The sequence below is a fragment of the Drosophila suzukii genome, assembly GCF_043229965.1.
Source record: "Drosophila suzukii chromosome 2 unlocalized genomic scaffold, CBGP_Dsuzu_IsoJpt1.0 scf_2c, whole genome shotgun sequence".
Classification (NCBI taxonomy): Eukaryota; Metazoa; Arthropoda; class Insecta; order Diptera; family Drosophilidae; genus Drosophila; species Drosophila suzukii.
The window spans coordinates 18418999-18436130 of record NW_027255896.1 but is presented as its reverse complement, the minus strand read 5'-3'; the positions used below and the strand labels follow the sequence as shown (position 1 = coordinate 18436130).

At 45.3% G+C, this 17132-nt stretch overlaps 1 protein-coding gene across 1 annotated transcript; it reads right to left on the bottom strand.

Annotated features, from left to right (window-relative positions):
- Window positions 1-13502: 13502 nt before the first annotated feature.
- On the bottom strand, window positions 13503-16836 carry LOC139354157 (uncharacterized). The gene is made up of 2 exons (XM_070998416.1): window positions 15134-16836; window positions 13503-15074 (listed from the first exon to the last, which is right to left on the bottom strand). Exon 1 carries the CDS (start codon window positions 16660-16662, stop codon window positions 15289-15291), a length of 1374 nt encoding a protein of 457 aa, XP_070854517.1. The 5' UTR covers window positions 16663-16836; the 3' UTR covers window positions 13503-15074; window positions 15134-15288.
- Window positions 16837-17132: the final 296 nt, after the last annotated feature.

Sequence of the window (17132 nt, the reverse complement as noted above, 5' to 3'; positions counted from 1 at the left end):
CATAATCCAATAAATTAACTGATTTTAATGGGTTTTGAAGTCATAAAAATGTCGCGATCGTGTCTATAAAGAGTAAAATCGCCCCCACATCCCCGTGTGACAATATTGATTATGTATCCTTCCCCTCATTATGTGCAATTAATAGTCAGGTGAGAAAGGTGCACGTGAGAAAGGTCGCACAACCATAGTATCCAAAGGTTTTTTTCTTAGAGGAACATATCCGATCATGTTGGGGAAAGGTGTGACCACGTACACTTTGGCTCATTATCACAGGTGTTGCTGTGCACGTGTGAAAGGTCGCACACCCAAAGTATTTAAAGATGGTTACCTTAGAGGAATATGTCCGATCATGTTGTGGAATAATGTTTCCTATGATTATAAAACTAATTTAGAAATCAAAAGATCCCAAATAAAATATATCTCACAAGTTAATGATTCTCAGATGTGGATAATTTTTAAACACACATTTTTGTTTCCGCCCCAGAACGCTTAACTGGTAAATTGTCTAAGATTCTCTTCTTTCCACAAATGGGTCATAAACATGTCATAAAAGTGATTCAGGCAAGAGCTACCCGAACATGCGCACCTGTCAATTACCTGACCGCAATAAAAGGGACACATGCACAACCCAGAAGGCGCACGCTCATTGACAAGATCATGGGCCTCACGCCAACGACCTCACGGCTAACTGCTAGCTCTAATACGTTCCCATAATAGGGGTATCTCAGTCAGGAAATATTTTCCATTCTCCGTACCTGTAATTTTAGCTCGAAATAACAAGTCAGAAGTTTATTTTGTAGCATAATAATACATTTATTCATTTATTTTGGTATTGCGAACATTTTTATTATATATAGAAATTAATTTTCTGCTTTGATTCCGGAGATTTGCATAGAAGAAGCAGGCGCACGTTTCCGACGTCATTTCTGGATAAAAAATGTAAAGCGTTCACCATAATGCATAGTTTTAAGATCATGTCCACCTCGATTCATGAACATAGTTTTTGTGTTTAGAAGGTATTGAAAATGCTGACCAATTATCTGTCCTTTAAATTGTTCAATAAATTGGTCAATTTCCTCATGAAATTTAATTTTGTTAATTTTATTTTCTTGTAGGTCTTTACACATCTAGTCTCAACTTTAAAATGATGTATAAAAACTATTTTATTGATTTGAAGCTACTTTTAAAAAATGTCAAAATAATGTATGCATTGTTAAAGCACAAACCCCGCCCCTAAGGTGTGTTTCACAATAGGGAAACCGGTTTCCTTTAAACCTGTTTAGTGACGGACAGCCCATTTCCTCGATATTAATGAGCTGACGACTCCCAAAAAACGTCTGTAAAAATCGTTTCTTTTCCACACCTTTACAAATAATTTGTTTTCCGCTTGTAATTGTCCTTAGATACTTTCGAGTTTGTGGAAAACTGTTTTCTCCGTCGTTCTAAAAAATTTTGTGATGTGTATTCGTTAACCAAATTGCAGTCTTTTGAGATTATGTATTTAGCAAAGTAAAATCATATGGTGACTCTATTAAAAAATCTATTATTCAAGTTTGGATCTTTAGAATAAAATTATTATTATTATCAAAGAAACCTTGAACATCAATCGAAACAGTGTCTTTCAACATTTTTCTAATGTTAAATAACTCGTTGTACTAGTCCGTTTAATGGGTAATATTCAACTAAACGGCCATGTATGAGGACACAGTAAGCTTGGATATTTTCATGACTTGGTGTCTTCAATTCTATTGAAATTCTCTCATCAATAGGACCAGTATTCACTGATTCGTTTTGAAATAAAAGAAAAACTACAATAATATGGGCCTTAAATTTAAATTTACTTGGGGTCAAAAATGGTTGTGGTTCACGATTAAAGTAACTAAATTGAGATCTTGTATACATTTCATATAGGTGAATACTGATTCTTACTAAAATCAACATTCAATTTATCATATGAATATGATTCAGAATTCAAATGAACTTTCAAGTTTGATAAATTATTTGGGATAACTTCTCCATTTAGTGTAAAAATCCAGATATTACAAATCTTGGTTTATTCGCGGTTAGCCGACAATTTCTCATTCCAGCTGTGTTCACTCCCATACCCCTATTTGGGGTTAAAATATGAATACAAACTCTGGAATGCGATTGGTAGGCTTACACCACTTTTAATAATATACAGTATCATACCCAAAGGTACTCAACATGACCACACCCAACAAATCAAGCAGTAGCCAAGTTGGGAACAGTACCAGGCGCTCAGTAGCACTCACTGTAGACTAACTCACCGTCTCACCGACTCAACGGCTCACTGACCCGCCAATGCAGTCAGCACATGTTGCAGTGTCAGTACCAGGCGTTCAGTAGCACCCACTGCATATGAGAATTGCTGATCAGCATATTATATGTCTCACTAACTCACCGTCTCACCGACTCACCGTCTCTCAGACTCAACGGCACACTGACACACCAATGCAGTCAGCACATGTTGCAGTTTAGCTGAGCCAACTGCACCATAATCATAATTCCCTGACCTACTTTAGAATATAGCTTATTTCACTAATCATTACACTAAGCTTCCGTGTTCCAAATAGTATATAAGCAGGTATCAAATGAAGAATAAATCAGATATCAACACACCTCTTAACTCCGCGGTTCTACTTCCTACAACTGGGAATAGGGCTCGTAATACACTATCTCAACTAGCAGCTAACCACGTTAGCTCACCCTCAGCACAGCTCCAGCATCGCCTGTGGTCCGGCATCGCAGTAACCATCGTTACCATTGCCGCGACGCGATCGTCCTGCCATCAAAGCGTCCCCGTGCCAGCGCCAAGTGCTCATTACCCCCTTGTCCCGCGGTGTGACCCGGAAGTGTCTACTTCGGTTAGGCACAAACATTGGTGACCCCGACGTGATCCTTTCACAACAAAGGATCACACTCAAGCAACCCCCTTCCCACTAAAGGACTCACAGCTTTATCCAGCTTCATAGGATACGCTTCTTCTTCCAGCGTCACAGGAACTTCAGCTTAATCCAGCTTCACAGGATACGCTTCGTCTTCCAGCGTCACCGGAACTTCAGCTTAATCCAGCTTCACAGGATACGCTTCTTCTTCGAGCGTCACAGGAACTTCAGCTTCATCCAGCTTCACAGGATTCGCTTCTTCTTCCAGCGTCACAGGAACTTCAGCTTTATCCAGCTTCACAGGATTCGCTTCTTCTTCCAGCGTCACAGGAACTTCAGCTTAATCCAGCTTCACAGGATACGCTTCTTCTTCCAGCGTCACAGGAACTTCAGCTTAATCCAGCTTCACAGGATTCGCTTCTTCTTCCAGCGTCACAGGAACTTCAGCTTCATCCAGCTTCACAGGGTACGCTCCGTCTTCCAGCGTCACAGGAACTTCAGCTTCATCCAGCTTCACAGGATACTCAGCTTCATCCAGCTTCACAGGATACTCAGCTTCATCCAGCTTCACAAGATTCTTTGTTTCCAAGACACACAATATGTCTACTTCATTCAATGAGGAAACAAGTCACACAAGAATCGATTTACACAATCGATTACTAGACACACAAAACGAGCTGCAAGGGAAAATCCAACAGCTCATTAAGAACTATGGCAAGGATTCTGCCGACCGACGCCACCGAGACGGCTATTATCCCGGTAAGCTAAATCAGTTAAACGATCTCTGGCAGCAGTTTTGCGACCTAGATGAAGAAGTCCAGCAAGCGGCATTACCCACTGGAAGTGAGTACTCTTCACGACTAGTAGCACTTAAAGAGCTGGTCGAAAAATATCAGAATATCTTTCTGGACAACATGCCAACTGGAAGCGGGCTTCCGAAGGCCCCCAGACGAACTTCGGCCACCATCAAGCTCACAACAAGAGATCAAGTCAAAGGAGATTCCGCAATTGACACGGTGATCCGACAGTTGTAGAGAAGATGCAACGAATTGGAGTCATCATTAACATTAGCCTCGAACGCCCCAACTGTCACCCCAGCCCTACAAAGGCACCTGGATCTCCATTGGGCGTTACTGGGGCAAGCCCACGACGAATTGGATAGCACACCTGGGGCCGCAGCTCTGGCAGAAGCAGAGCTAGCCCAATTCCACACATTATACGAGGAATACGAAATGAACCTCCTACGAGAAAACGACGCGCCAATGAGCCTAAACTTGGCACTTCCGCCAATAAGCATTCCGGAGTTCAACGGCGAGTATCTAGACTGGCCACGGTTCCATGATCTCTTTGTGGAATTGGTACATAACAAACCATATTCGGCCAGTCAAAAACTACATATTCTACAGAGTTCGCTTCGTGGTGAAGCGAGAAACGTCTTGACAGACACAGCCTTCTCACAGGGTGGCTATGACGACACCTGTTTGCGTTTAAAGGCCAGGTACCAGAACGGAAAAATACTAGTATTCGCCGCCATTGCAAAAATTATTGACCATAAGCCTATAGATGGCTCCTCGCGCCAACTAGGGGCCTTACATGACACTATACAAAATTCAATAAGTACTCCTAAAAACCTTGATATCAGCACAAAGTCCTGGGATCCAATCCTGTGTTTTCTTATCAGAAGAAAACTAGACCAGCAGTCTCTAGCTGCTCTCGAAAATTCAGCGGATGCACCAACGGAAATTCCAACGTTATGGAGTGTACTGAAGACGAAAAGCGCTCAACCTACAGCAACACTCCGCCATCAGTCAGTTCACAACGAAGAGAGCTGTAAGATTTGTCACCTAGGACAACATAATCTTAAAGCATGTAGCCGTATCCAGCAAATGGACCCCAAAGCACGGCGTCAAGCCATTATTCAAGTAGGAGCATGCACAAATTGTTTGTCTACAGCTCATAAGGTTGAAAACTGTGGATCACCGACCACTTGTCGGTGTAGCTCTCATCATGTACATCAGGGTTTGAAAAATTATTAGAGGTATTTATTATGCCCACAGTCATTACAGACCAACCGTCAGTACCGATTACAACCGATCTTAATATTCCCGAGGGACTGCCGTTAGCAGATCCTGACTTTCGGCAACCAGGACCTATTGACCTAACGTTAGGGGTTGAAGTATTTTCTCGTGTAATTACCGGTGAACGTCTTGAACTAGGACCTAATAAACCTTTAGCACAAGGCACAAGGCTTGGTTATGTAATCACAGGTTATATCAATAAAGAAACCTCATCTGATACGGAAATCAACCCCAATCTAATAGAAAACAGAGATGATTTTGCAGGACCGAACGCTGCTTATGAGCCAGCGAAAGATAAAAATCCGATGAATATAGAACCGACTTCTCATCAATTCAAGCCCTACAAGAAGGCTGACTTTGGCTCAACATTTCTAAACTTTACCAAGAAAGATCTTAGTTTTGTTGCAGAACGTCCACATACCATAGACGTGCCAAGTGATCAAGTTCTACGAGGGCACAATTTCAGTCCCCACGGTAATGTCAATTTTATCGCAAAGGGGAGTGTTAAGCAGCATAAAGAAGATGTGAAGGACCTGAATCACAACCATGAACCTCAGTTGAAGGAACGATCCACCTTGGTCAATGATTTGTTAGGGGCTTCCTATACAATTCGGTCAAGGGCTGACCGACATCACGACTTAATTGAGGGTACCCCTCAATAGGGGGGGAGAATGTTCGTACCCAAAGGTACTCAACATGACCACACCCAACAAATCAAGCAGTAGCCAAGTTGGGAACAGTACCAGGCGCTCAGTAGCACCCACTGCATATGAGAATTGCTGATCAGCATATTATATGTCTCACTAACTCACCGTCTCACCGACCCAACGGCACACTGACCGGCCAATGCAGTCAGCACATTTTGCAGTATCAGCCAACTACGCAAAGCCAACTACGCAAACTGCTACCATAATCATAATTCCCTGACCAACTTTAGAATATAGCTTACTTCACTAATCATTACACTAAACTTTCGTGTTCCAAGTAGTATATAAACATGTTCCAAATGAAGAATAAAACAGTTATCAACACACCTCTTAACTCCGCGGTTCTACTTCCTACAACTGGGAATAGGGCTCGTAATACACTATCTCAACTAGCAGCTAACCACGTTAGCTCACCCTCAGCACAGCTTCAGCATCGCCTGTGGTCCGGCATCGCAGTAACCATCGTTACTATTGCCGCGACGCGATCGTCCTGCCATCAAAGCGTCCCTGTGCCAGCGACAAGTGCTCATTACCCCCTTGTCCCGCGGTGTGACCCGGAAGTGTCTACTTCGGTTCGGCACAAACACTTGTGTTAGTACTGCCCCGATAGCTAAATCTGATGCGTCTGTTGTAAAAACGAATTTCTTACTATAATCTGGCTGAACTAATTCAACTTGTGCTATTAGATTATCTATTAGTTCGTTAAAAGCTTGTACAGCTGAGTCGTCAAACTGTTTTGAAATGTTTGTAGACATTTCTTTAGAAACTGTTCCATTTTCCCGTCCTAGATATTTTGTTAATGGCTTAGCAGTTTTTGCATAGTTAGGGACAAATGTTCTGTAATACCCTGTTAAGCCTAGAAATCTTCGGAGTTCTCTAATATTATTTTTTCAGGATCGGTTTTAATTACTTTTTGAGAAACGATTTATCCAAGAAATGCGGTTTCTAATTTATAGAATTAGGATTTTTCGAGTGATATTTTAATATTTGCTCTTTGTAAAATATTAATAATTTTTATTAAATTAGGATAAAGTTGTTCAATAGTGTTTCAAAGAATAATAATATCATCCATATAGACATGACAAGTTTTTCCTACTTGTTCCCTTAATATATTATCCATAGCTCTTTGGAGAATTCTGGGTGCGTTTGGCATGATTGCATTTTTTTGGCGTTTGGTAAAAATTTAAGTTTTTAGTTTTGCCGTTTTTGCTGTTTTTTCAATATCTGAATCCTTTAATAAAATTTGGTGGGACCCAGATTCTAAATCAATTGTTGAGAAGTAGTTATGCTTTCCTAAATTAGCTAATATAACATACGGGGGTTTCATCAGGGATCTGTCCGGTATAGTGTTTTCGTTTAGTTTTTTGTAATCTATTACTATTCTATGTTTGGGATTGTTATCTTCATTGTGTCCTTTCTCGGGTACTTCTAACACTGGTGAATTATAAGGGCTTCTACTTGGTCTTATAATTTTTTCGTTTAGCATTCTATTGATATCAGAATTAATTAAATCTGAAACTAATAAGGCATACGGATAATGTTTACCATAAGTACTATACATTTCTCCAGTTCTTCTTTTCAATTTTTACTTGAAATATTAACATTGCTCATTTTGTTTTGCTTGGACTCTTTAGTTCCAATATTCTTAACTTTTTTGTTGACGGATGAATCGACGTCGGGGTGTTAAGGATTTTGAGATCCTAAACAATTTACTTTTTTGATGACGGAAATTTCATCGTTGGCGTGCTCAGGATCTAATGATCCCAAACTGTTTAATTTTTTGTTTCATCATCGTCATTTCATCATCGGCGAGTTCAGTATTTATTGATCCCAAACTATTTAATTTTGTATTGACGGATATATCTACGTCGGCGTGTTCAGGATTTTTAGATCCCAAACTTGTTAATTTATTATTGACGGATATTTCTACGTCGGCGTGCTCGGGATGTATTGATCCCTAACTTTTCTCGCTTCGTTTCACAAATATAGAATCTGTGTATTCGTTGCTTTTACAATCAAAATATTTTTTTAAAATAAATTTGTTTAATGGAAGTGTTATTTTCCTCACTATCTTTATGTATTAATTTTTCTGTCTTTCCTTTAAGTAGTAGGATAATACGGATCCTGGCTCACTAGGTAATAAATCATGTCAAAAAAAGGGGGTGGGGGTGACCCTAATTAGTCACGCATGGTTGCACATAGGTGTTTTAATGACCTAATTAGCATAATTAAGTAATAAATCATGTCAAAAAAAGAGGGTGGGGTTGACCATAAGTAGTCACGCATTGTAACCATACAGGTGTTTTAATGACCTAATTAGCATAATTAAGTAATAAAAGTGTGGGAAAAAGGTGGTGGGGGTGACCGTTAGGATGCACAAAGGTGTTATATTGACCTAATTAGCATAAAAAGGTCACTTAATAAGGTTAGACAGGGGTGTGAGGTGTGAGGATCACCCCAAAGAAATTGTGAAAGTGGGGGTGAGGTGTTTTGTCATGTCTTGTCTTGTCTTTTTCTCACCTCAAAGGTGTGTTTATGTGAGGGGTGTTTTGTCATGCGTAAAAATGTGTGGAGTGAGTTAGAGTTAGAGTGATCTTTACCCGAATAGGGTGTGTAGGAGTGTGAGAGAGGGGTGTTTTGTCATACGTAGGAATTTGTGATTGCTTGTGTTTTTTTTTTTGGTGTTAGTGGTGGTTTAAAGCTTCGAAAGCCAACTCGGAGCTGAGCTAGCTTGCCGAAGTCTGAGACTCTAACCCAGTAAAAACTCCACCCCCTCCCCGCTTCCCCGGCGGTACTGCCGTTTCGCAGTCTTTCTGCGATGCGCAGTTTTTTGAGTACTATTGTGGCCATGTTGCATACAGCAGACCAATTTACTTCTGATTCAAGCATAATTTCCACCAGGTTACAAGCGGCTGGGGTTCTCCCAACCCTTATGCTCAGATCTCTTCGTTCATTTTCGAATCTCGGACAGACAAAAAACACGTGTTCTGCGTCTTCATTATCCGACTCGCAGAGTGGGCAGTGCGGATAACGTTCATGCCTTAACCTATTCAGGTAGTATTTAAAGCATCCATGTCCCGTCAACAGTTGCGTTAACTAAAAGTCCACATGTCCATGCTTCCGACCCAGCCATCTCTGCAGTTCTGGTATAAGCTTATACGTCCATAGTCCTTTGCTACTATTTATCCACCTCTCTTGCCACTTAGCAATGGTGAGTTCTCTGCACCTTTTCCGTAGGGATTCTGCAGTTGCGACCCCTGTGCTGCCTGCGCGGATGTTAGTTGATTCCACTGCCAGCAGATCAATCGGTACGCCTCCCCATATTACAAGCGCCGCGTCATGGGATACCGTGCGGAACGCACAGAATGCCCGTAGGGCACAAGCCGGTGGTCGATCATGACGCCCAAGTATTTTAGGCTTGGACGCGATGTAATTGTGGCTTCTCCAATTTTGATAGTAGCCGCCTCCACTTTCTGCCTGCTACTTATCAGGACTGCTTCAGTCTTGTGCGCTGCCAAGGCGAGTCCCTTGCAGTCGAGCCATGCGCTTGCTCGTTTCCCCGCTTCGTTGCAGATTCTTTCCGCATCTGGGAGTTTCTTTGCCGTAACGACTATGGCCACGTCACCCGCGAAACCAATGAGTCGTGTCCCTTCGGGCATCGTGATCCTAAGGATCCCATCGTCCATGGCATTCCATAACAAAAGGCTTAGGACTGATCCTTGGGGAACTCCCCCGGTGACCCTGTGGGTCGATTGCCCAGAATCAGTTTCGTACAGGAGCAGGCGGCCTTCGAAGTAGCTCGCTATTACTCTCTGTATATACACTGGTACATTTATGTTGCTCAGTGCATTTAGTGTGTGGTGCCAGCTAGCGGAGTTGAAAGCGTTTCTTACATCCAACGTTGCCGCTATGCAGTACTGCCTAGTGCCGTACAACCACCTTTTCCCCTCAATGGCTATATCTGCGATTTCACACAGTTTACCGACGGCGTCGATGGTGGATAGACCCTTTCGAAAACCATACTGCATCTCTGAGAGGCCGTTGGTTTCGGCAAGGGCACCTTCTAGACGGGAGTGGAATATTCTTTCGAGAATTTTACCCCCGTGTCCAGCATGCAGAGTGGCCTATACGAAGAAGGCTCCTCCGCGGGTTTTTTCCCCCTTTGGTATGAGTACCAGCCGCTGTGTTTTCCAGCGGATAGGGAACACACCTTCTGTTAGGCATGCATTATACATGTCAACGTACTCTTAGTATTTGCTTTTATGGCAATTTTGAGAACTTTATTCGGGATTCCATCTGGTCCCGGTGCCTTTTCGTCCAGTATGTGACGGCCAGTGATGGCCGACTAAATACCCGCAGTCGTTTTGTGACGAGTTTATATGCGAAGCCCCATGGGTTGGAGTCTATTTCTTCGCATAAATTGTTAAAGCACCTGCGTTTGCTCTCTTTTATAGTTTTTTCCAGGGCTCGTCTTTTTTCCCTGAAATATATTTAAAGTGCCTCAAGTTCGGGCCTTCCTCTTGAGCGTGGGTATGCGTGTCTTGCCTTGTGGCAGTCTTTCCTGGCTTCCGCAATTGATTGGTTCCACCAGTATGCAGGTCTTCTTCTTAATGGGATTTTCCCCCTTCTCTGCATAGATGCATCACAGGCTACCTTGGTGTATTCTGCGATGTGGTTTGCCCTTTCTTCAGCTGAGCCGCTTGTGGAGAGGTCCTCGAACAACATCCGTACCATCTCCACGTCTAGCGTTTCTATTTTGTACCCTGGCGCGGTCTTAGGCCATTTCTAGAATTTATCGTGCAGATTATTGCTGCATGGTCACTACTCGTGTAGGTGTCACTAACCTCCCAGCTGAAGCCCGAGGCCAATCCAGCGTTCACAAATGTGAGGTCAATGATAAAACTGGTGCCGGCTCTTGAAAAAGTCGGTTTTGTTCCAGAGTTCAGCAGCTCTAGGTCAAGTGCGGCGAAGCTCTCAAGTAGCGGCTTTCCCCTCGCGTTGGTTCGGGGGGAGCCCCACTCCGGAGCCCAGGCATTAAAGTCCACGGCAATTACGGCGGGGCGATTTTTCCGGGCGTCCTGCAATCTCTTCGAGCTATAGAAAGCTATACCATTCACATGGGCCCTAGCGAAGCAATTTCCGCATTTTTTCTTGCTAATCTGTCGCCTTGGATTACCGCAGCTCCATATTGCCCATTTTTTACTATTACTTGTTACCTATTCTCCGGAATTTGTATTCCTGTATTGCTCGCTTATGAGTGCCATGTCTACGTTTTTCTCGATGACATTTTGCTCCAGCAACGATTGGGCAACCTCGCAATGGTTTAGGTTAATCTGAAGGAACTTCATTTACCCCTATGCCCTTGCATAGCCCTCCTGAAGTACGGTCATTTCCCACTCATTTTTGGGTGATCGCAATCTTTCTCCTTTTTGCGTTTGCATAGCATGCAGCAGACCTTTGCTTTGCAGCCTCTGGCTTGGTGCTCCTTTGCGCCACAGTTGTAGCAGCATTTTGAACTGTCCTCCTGGACCCTGCAATTCCCTGCTATATGGTTAAACTCCATACATTTAAAACACCTTTTAGGTGTTAGCTTTGGGCGGACTCTACACCAGGTCCATCCCAGCCTAATTTTGCCCTTCTCCAAGAGTCGGGCATAACTCTAAGTGTGGCGGTTTGGGTGCCTCCTAACAGAATATACACAAAAACAAATGAGATCGTTTATTTAGTCAAATACGTTTTTATTTAATCATATTCGTGTTAAATTAGTTTTCATTGAGTTTTTTAGATAAACTAATGTATCTTTCCATCAATTTTTAGGCATTTTCTTCTTTCTTTTTAACATGCATACACCTGCAAGTATCAGGTCCAACTTTACAATCATCATATGCCCATGCACAGGATGATAGGTTTTCTCCATGGTTAGGTTAGGTTAGGTAGGAGTGGTTGGAGACTAAATATTAGTCCCCTCACTTAGGCCACAATGGGCCCCTTGTGATACCACATGATCTCTGAAAGATCCGTTTCCCTAGCTCATGGGTTTACTGCCTTAGCGAAGTATTCTGTTCTTCTTAAGAAACATAGTAGTTTTTGAATGCTTACGTCCTGAATGGCCGCAAGGTTCGGAAGTGTGTAGCTACCTAGGGTTTGAAAGCGCTTTAGGTTATGCGCTGGGCAGAAGCATAGGAGGTGTTCGATGCTCTCCTCTTCGTCTATCTCTTTGCAGCTGCGGCAGAAGTCGTGGTTACTTAGACCCAGCCTTGTCGCATGAGTCCCTATGAGACAGTGGCCCGTGAGGGCATTTAGGAGAGTGGAGATGTCCTCCCTAGGAGAGTTTTTGTTCTTTTCGTGTTATAGTTTGGCCATGTGAGTCTAGAATTGTGGCATATTGAGATTGAGTTCCAACGGTTGTTGGAAAGAGTATACAATCTCTGCCTGAGAAGGAGCTTGCAGGTAGCCATGGGCATCCCTACCGTGTCCTTATCACGAAGGATATCGGCGGTTGTCCCCTGTCTTGCCAGCTCGTCTGCTATGCAGTTGCCCTCAATGTTGCGGTGCCCAGGCACCCAGATGAGGCTGATTCTCAGATGAGTGGCCATCTCGTTAAGAGATTTGCGGCATTCAGAGATTGTTTTTGAGCTCGTTGTGTAGGAGTCGAGGGCCCTGAGGGCAGCTTGACTATCCGAGAATATGAAGATATCACTGTCTTTATGTACAGACGTGTTCAGGTGGGTAGTGGCTTCCTGAATTGCCATCACTTCCGCTTGGAAAACACTACAGTGGTCTGGTAGGCGGAAAGAGACTTTTATGTCTAGTTCGGGGGAGAAGACTCCCCCACCTGTTTGGGAGTTAAACTTGGAGCCGTCAGTGTATATGTTGACGGCGTTTACGAATTGATGTGGGAGGTTGTCCCAGTCTGAACGGGTGGGTATATGAATTTTGTATCTTCTTTCGAAGTTGACTATGGGTGGGACGTAGTCTGTATAACGTGGTAGGGGTGAATGTTTTGATAGGATAATGGAGTGACCCGTGGAGCCCGTTGTCCAAGCCGCTGCTTCACGGAGTCTCAGCGCTGTTGCAGATGCCCAGCTTTTGGCAAGTAGGTCCAGGGGTTGGAGATCGAGAATTGTGTTTAGTGCCTCGGTGGCGGTAGTGCGCAGCGCCCCACTGATGCAGAGCTCTGCGCTCCTTTGGATCTTGTGAAGGATCCGGAGGTTGCAGTTCTTATCTAGAGAAGGCCACCAAACGATGTTTCCGTAGAGGAGAATGGGCCTGACTATTGCAGTATATAGCCAGTGAACTATCATGGGGGAGAAACCCCACTTCCTCCCTATGGCTTTTTTACAAGCGAAGAGGGCTATGGCCGCTTTGCGTGTGCGATCTAGGATGTTATCAGTCCAGAGGAGCTTTTTGTCAAGAATGACACCTAGGTACTTTGCTTGGTTGCTAAGGGTTAGGCGCGTTTGGTGTAGTTTTGGGGGAACTAGAATTGGTACCTTGTACTTCCTTGTAAAGAGAACTAGTTCGGTCTTTTCCGGGTTAACTCCCAGTCCACAGCCAGCCGTCCACCTGGAAAGGGTGGATAGGGCTGTCTCCATTAGATTACAAAGGGTTTGCGGGAACTTGCCCTGCAGTAGGATAACCACGTCATCCGCGTAGGCTACCACTTTTGTGCCCGCCTCTTCTAGAAGTGATAGCAGTTTGTTGACCACCAAAACCCATAGAAGAGGTGAGAGTACGCCCCCTTGTGGGGTTCCTCTACTGACATTCCTGGTCGAGAGGGCCGATCCCATAGTGGAGTGCACTAACCTGCTGGTTAGCATGGTGTGTATGAGTCCCACTATGGGCCGCTCAATGCCCAGTTCAGTCAGAGCACCAGTGATCGCCGTTGGGGTGACGTTGTTGAAGGCGCCTTCTATGTCTAGAAACGCTGCAAGAGAGTATTCCTTATTGTGGAAGCCTCGTTCTATACTGTACACTAGAGAGTGGAGGGCGGTATCGGTTGATCTACCCTTACGGTACGCATGCTGTGCGTCAGAGAGTAGGCTATGGTCGATGGTTAGTCTGATATGGGTGTCAATTAGCCTTTCCAGGGTCTTCAACAAGAAGGAAGAGAGACTGATCGGGCGGAAGTCCTTTGGGTTAGTGTGGGAGGGCTTGCCGGCTTTCGGTATAAAGATTACCTTGACGTCCAGCCACCTTGTTGGAATATGGTTTAGAGCAAGGCAGCCGTGGAAGATGGCTGTCAGCCAGGGAAGGGACATATCTAATGTCCGTTGTAGCTGGGCCGGGAAGAACCCATCTGGGCCAGGTGATTTGAAGGGCTTAAAAGAGTTAACAGCCCACTGAATGCGGTCAGGGTTTGAAATGTTGGCAATACTCTGGTCGTCTAGATTCACCTCTATGTGGAGGTCCTCCACTACCTGGGTATTGTTAGGGAAGTGTGTGTCTAACAGTAGTTCAAGGGTTTCCTGACTGTTTTCCGTCCAGCCATCAGCATTGGTTTTAAGATAGCCAATGGTAGCTGGAGCTTTAGCTAGAATTCTTCTGAGTCTGGATGCCTCCGCAGTAGATTCTATGCTACTGCAGAAGTTAGCCCAGGCTCTTCGTTTTGATATTCTTATTTCCTTTTTGTATAGGCTTAGTTTTGAATGATATAGATTCCAGGAGGATTCGCTATTGTTGTATTTAGCTTTATTGAAGTAAGTTCTACACTCTCTTTTAAGGTTCGCTAGGGTTGGGTTCCACCATGGGGGTTTGTGCTTTGTTTTGACTGTTCTACTTGGGCAAGCCCTTTTTAAGGCCTCACCGCAGATATCAGTAAAAGTGTTAACTAGGCTATCTAATTCTTGACGGTTGCGTATGTGTGTCGGAGGAGCGGGTAGGTTCCTGTTGAGGAGATTTTTATAGTATCCCCAGTTGGTTAATCTTAGATTAGTTATGTTCTCGGCGGGAGGATGTTCTAGACTTATTGTAAATTCTATGTATCGGTGGTCCGAGAATGAGTGTTCGATCCCCACCTTCCACGCGTCTAGCTGGTTAAGTAAGGGATCAGATATTAGAGTAATGTCTAGTACTTCCCTCCTATTTCTAGTGATGAAAGTTGGGTCATTACCTTTGTTGCAGATGAATAGATTTGATTGAAGGAGATAGTCGTAGAGTAACTCACCCCTTTCGTTGGTGTTTGTACTTCCCCATTGTGTGTGGTGTGAGTTAGCGTCCCCACCCAGGATGAGTTCCTTAGATGAGTGAGTGCGTATGAGTTCTTGTGTAGTGGTGTTTGGTAGTGGCCCTTCGTGGTCGTGAGCCAGATAGAATGATGCTATGGTGTCATGGGTGTGTTCGTTTAGCTCCAGTCTGACCGTGGTAAGGTCGCCTTCGCTAAACTGTGGAATAAGAAATGTGTTAAAGTGTGTTTTTGTAAGAATGCAGGTTCTGGTTTTACCCTTGTCCTTGGTGTAAAATAGCTTGTATAGGGGGGTTGATAGGCCACAGATGTTGTTACCAACAATCCATGGCTCTTGAATGAGGACTACGTCTATGTTGCCTGTTGCCAGGCGGGTGAGGAGGGCAGCGGATGCTGCCTTGCTGTGGTGCAGATTAATTTGCAGAAACTGCACCATCTTTGGGACTGGGGTCGGGCTGGGTACCCTCCGCTTCCTCCGCTATGTCCTGGAGGACAGAGCGCCCTGGTCGGGTTGTGTCCTGGGTGCACAGCTGTTTCAGGCTCTCCGTCAGCTCCGAGTCGGTTGACACGTAGCCGGTGAGGGTGGCCTCCTCGTGATCTGGTTCGTCGTCGCTCGGGGGTTCGTACGACGCACAGGCAGCCAGGTTGTCTGCCGCTGTTTTATCGGTGTCGTAAATACGAAGCTGCACCTTGTCGAACCCGTAGTTCACTCTGTGCTGCTGGGCTGCGAGGGGTTCCAAGCAGGCCTGGTTTAGGAGGATAACCACGCTCATGGTGACTCGCTCGGTTTTCTCCACCTTGACCACCTTCCAACCGTCTGTTGGCAGTTTTGGGTTGAACCTGGTCAGCAGGCTGAGTATAGCCTCTGGTTCCGATGGTTCCGACGGCAGCCACACCCTCGCTCTCGGTCGAGACGGGATGTCCGCAGCCTCACAAACTGCCAGCTTGGCCCCGGGGTAGACCTCGCCGACTTTGTCAATTGCAGCCTTGTAGAGTGCTGCCGATCTCTCGTCTTCGCAGGCGATCAACTTTACGTTGCCCTGGTACCACCCTGCATCTGTGCAATCGGGTGGCGGTCCTGGGTTTTCGTCCAGCACTTTCAAGGCCACTGTCGCAAGGGCCCGTCTAACCAGACCCCAATGGTTTCTTGGGATCCTTCCGCCTTCATCGCTCTGGTCGATGACTCCAATGATCTTCCGATCCTTTACCACCTCCGCAAAGGATCTCGACCATGTGCCGCGGTTGGTTACTTTGGCCTTCTTGCTCGCTGGTTGAGCTGACTCCATCGACCTCTCTCGCTTGTTGCTGGTAGTCATAGCGATGTCGAAATCTGGGATAACTGCCTTCGCCCAGGCTATGTCCTCTTGGATTTTCTGGTAATCCAATTTCGAAGTCTGATCCTCACGTATCGGATTGGTGGCCAGCCGTTTGAGGATCCTAGTAGCCTTCTTTCTTTCAAGAGGTCCTGCCTGGTTAGGTGGTACCCTCTTAAACTCCTTTGCCCTGGTACTCACCATGAGACCGGCTTTGGCGCTCCCCTCAGGTTGGAGTGGCTGGTTAGCCACACCTACGCTGGTGGGAGGCTTGGGCTTGTCACTATGGCGAGTTGGGCTTAGCCGGCTGCGTTGTTCGCTGGCCTTGGCAGGGGTCGACGTCACGTGGACTGGGGTAGTCAGAGCCGTGATCTTGCTCTTACTTTCGTCGTTGGTTACGACTTCCGACTTTATAAGAGTGTCGGGCTCTCGTCTTGTGCAGTCTTTTTGTTTTTTAATTGTTAAGTTCTCCATGTTAAATCCCACGAGCTGCGGAGAAAGGACAGGTCCACCCGGGCAGAGATCCGCCGTACCCGGGTAAGGCTGACTTAGAACAGGCGGTCGCCACTTGCCTGAGCTCACCGTTTGAGACTGAGTTATTTGATGACTCGGGCTCCCAGCCAGATTGACTCTCGGCACGGTACGAGTGACACCTTAGCCCGGGGGTGAGATGAGTTGTGTGGGTGGGAAAGAGGTAGGTTCAAAGAGTGTGGGAAGGGGGTGTGTGTGAGCTATTTGTCGGAGGCGGCAGCACAAGCGCGACGTCGGTACTGCTACGGCGCAGATACCCGCTGACTGTCCGGGGCTACTTATTTGCGCTTCGTGTTGGGGGCTTGGCGGTGGCCGGGCCGTGTCCAACTTCCACGCTTATTCGTAGCTACCCTGGAGAACCAGGGCGCTCGCTATCCGCAACCTGCGACCCGTTCGGTAGCCTTCAGCTCGGC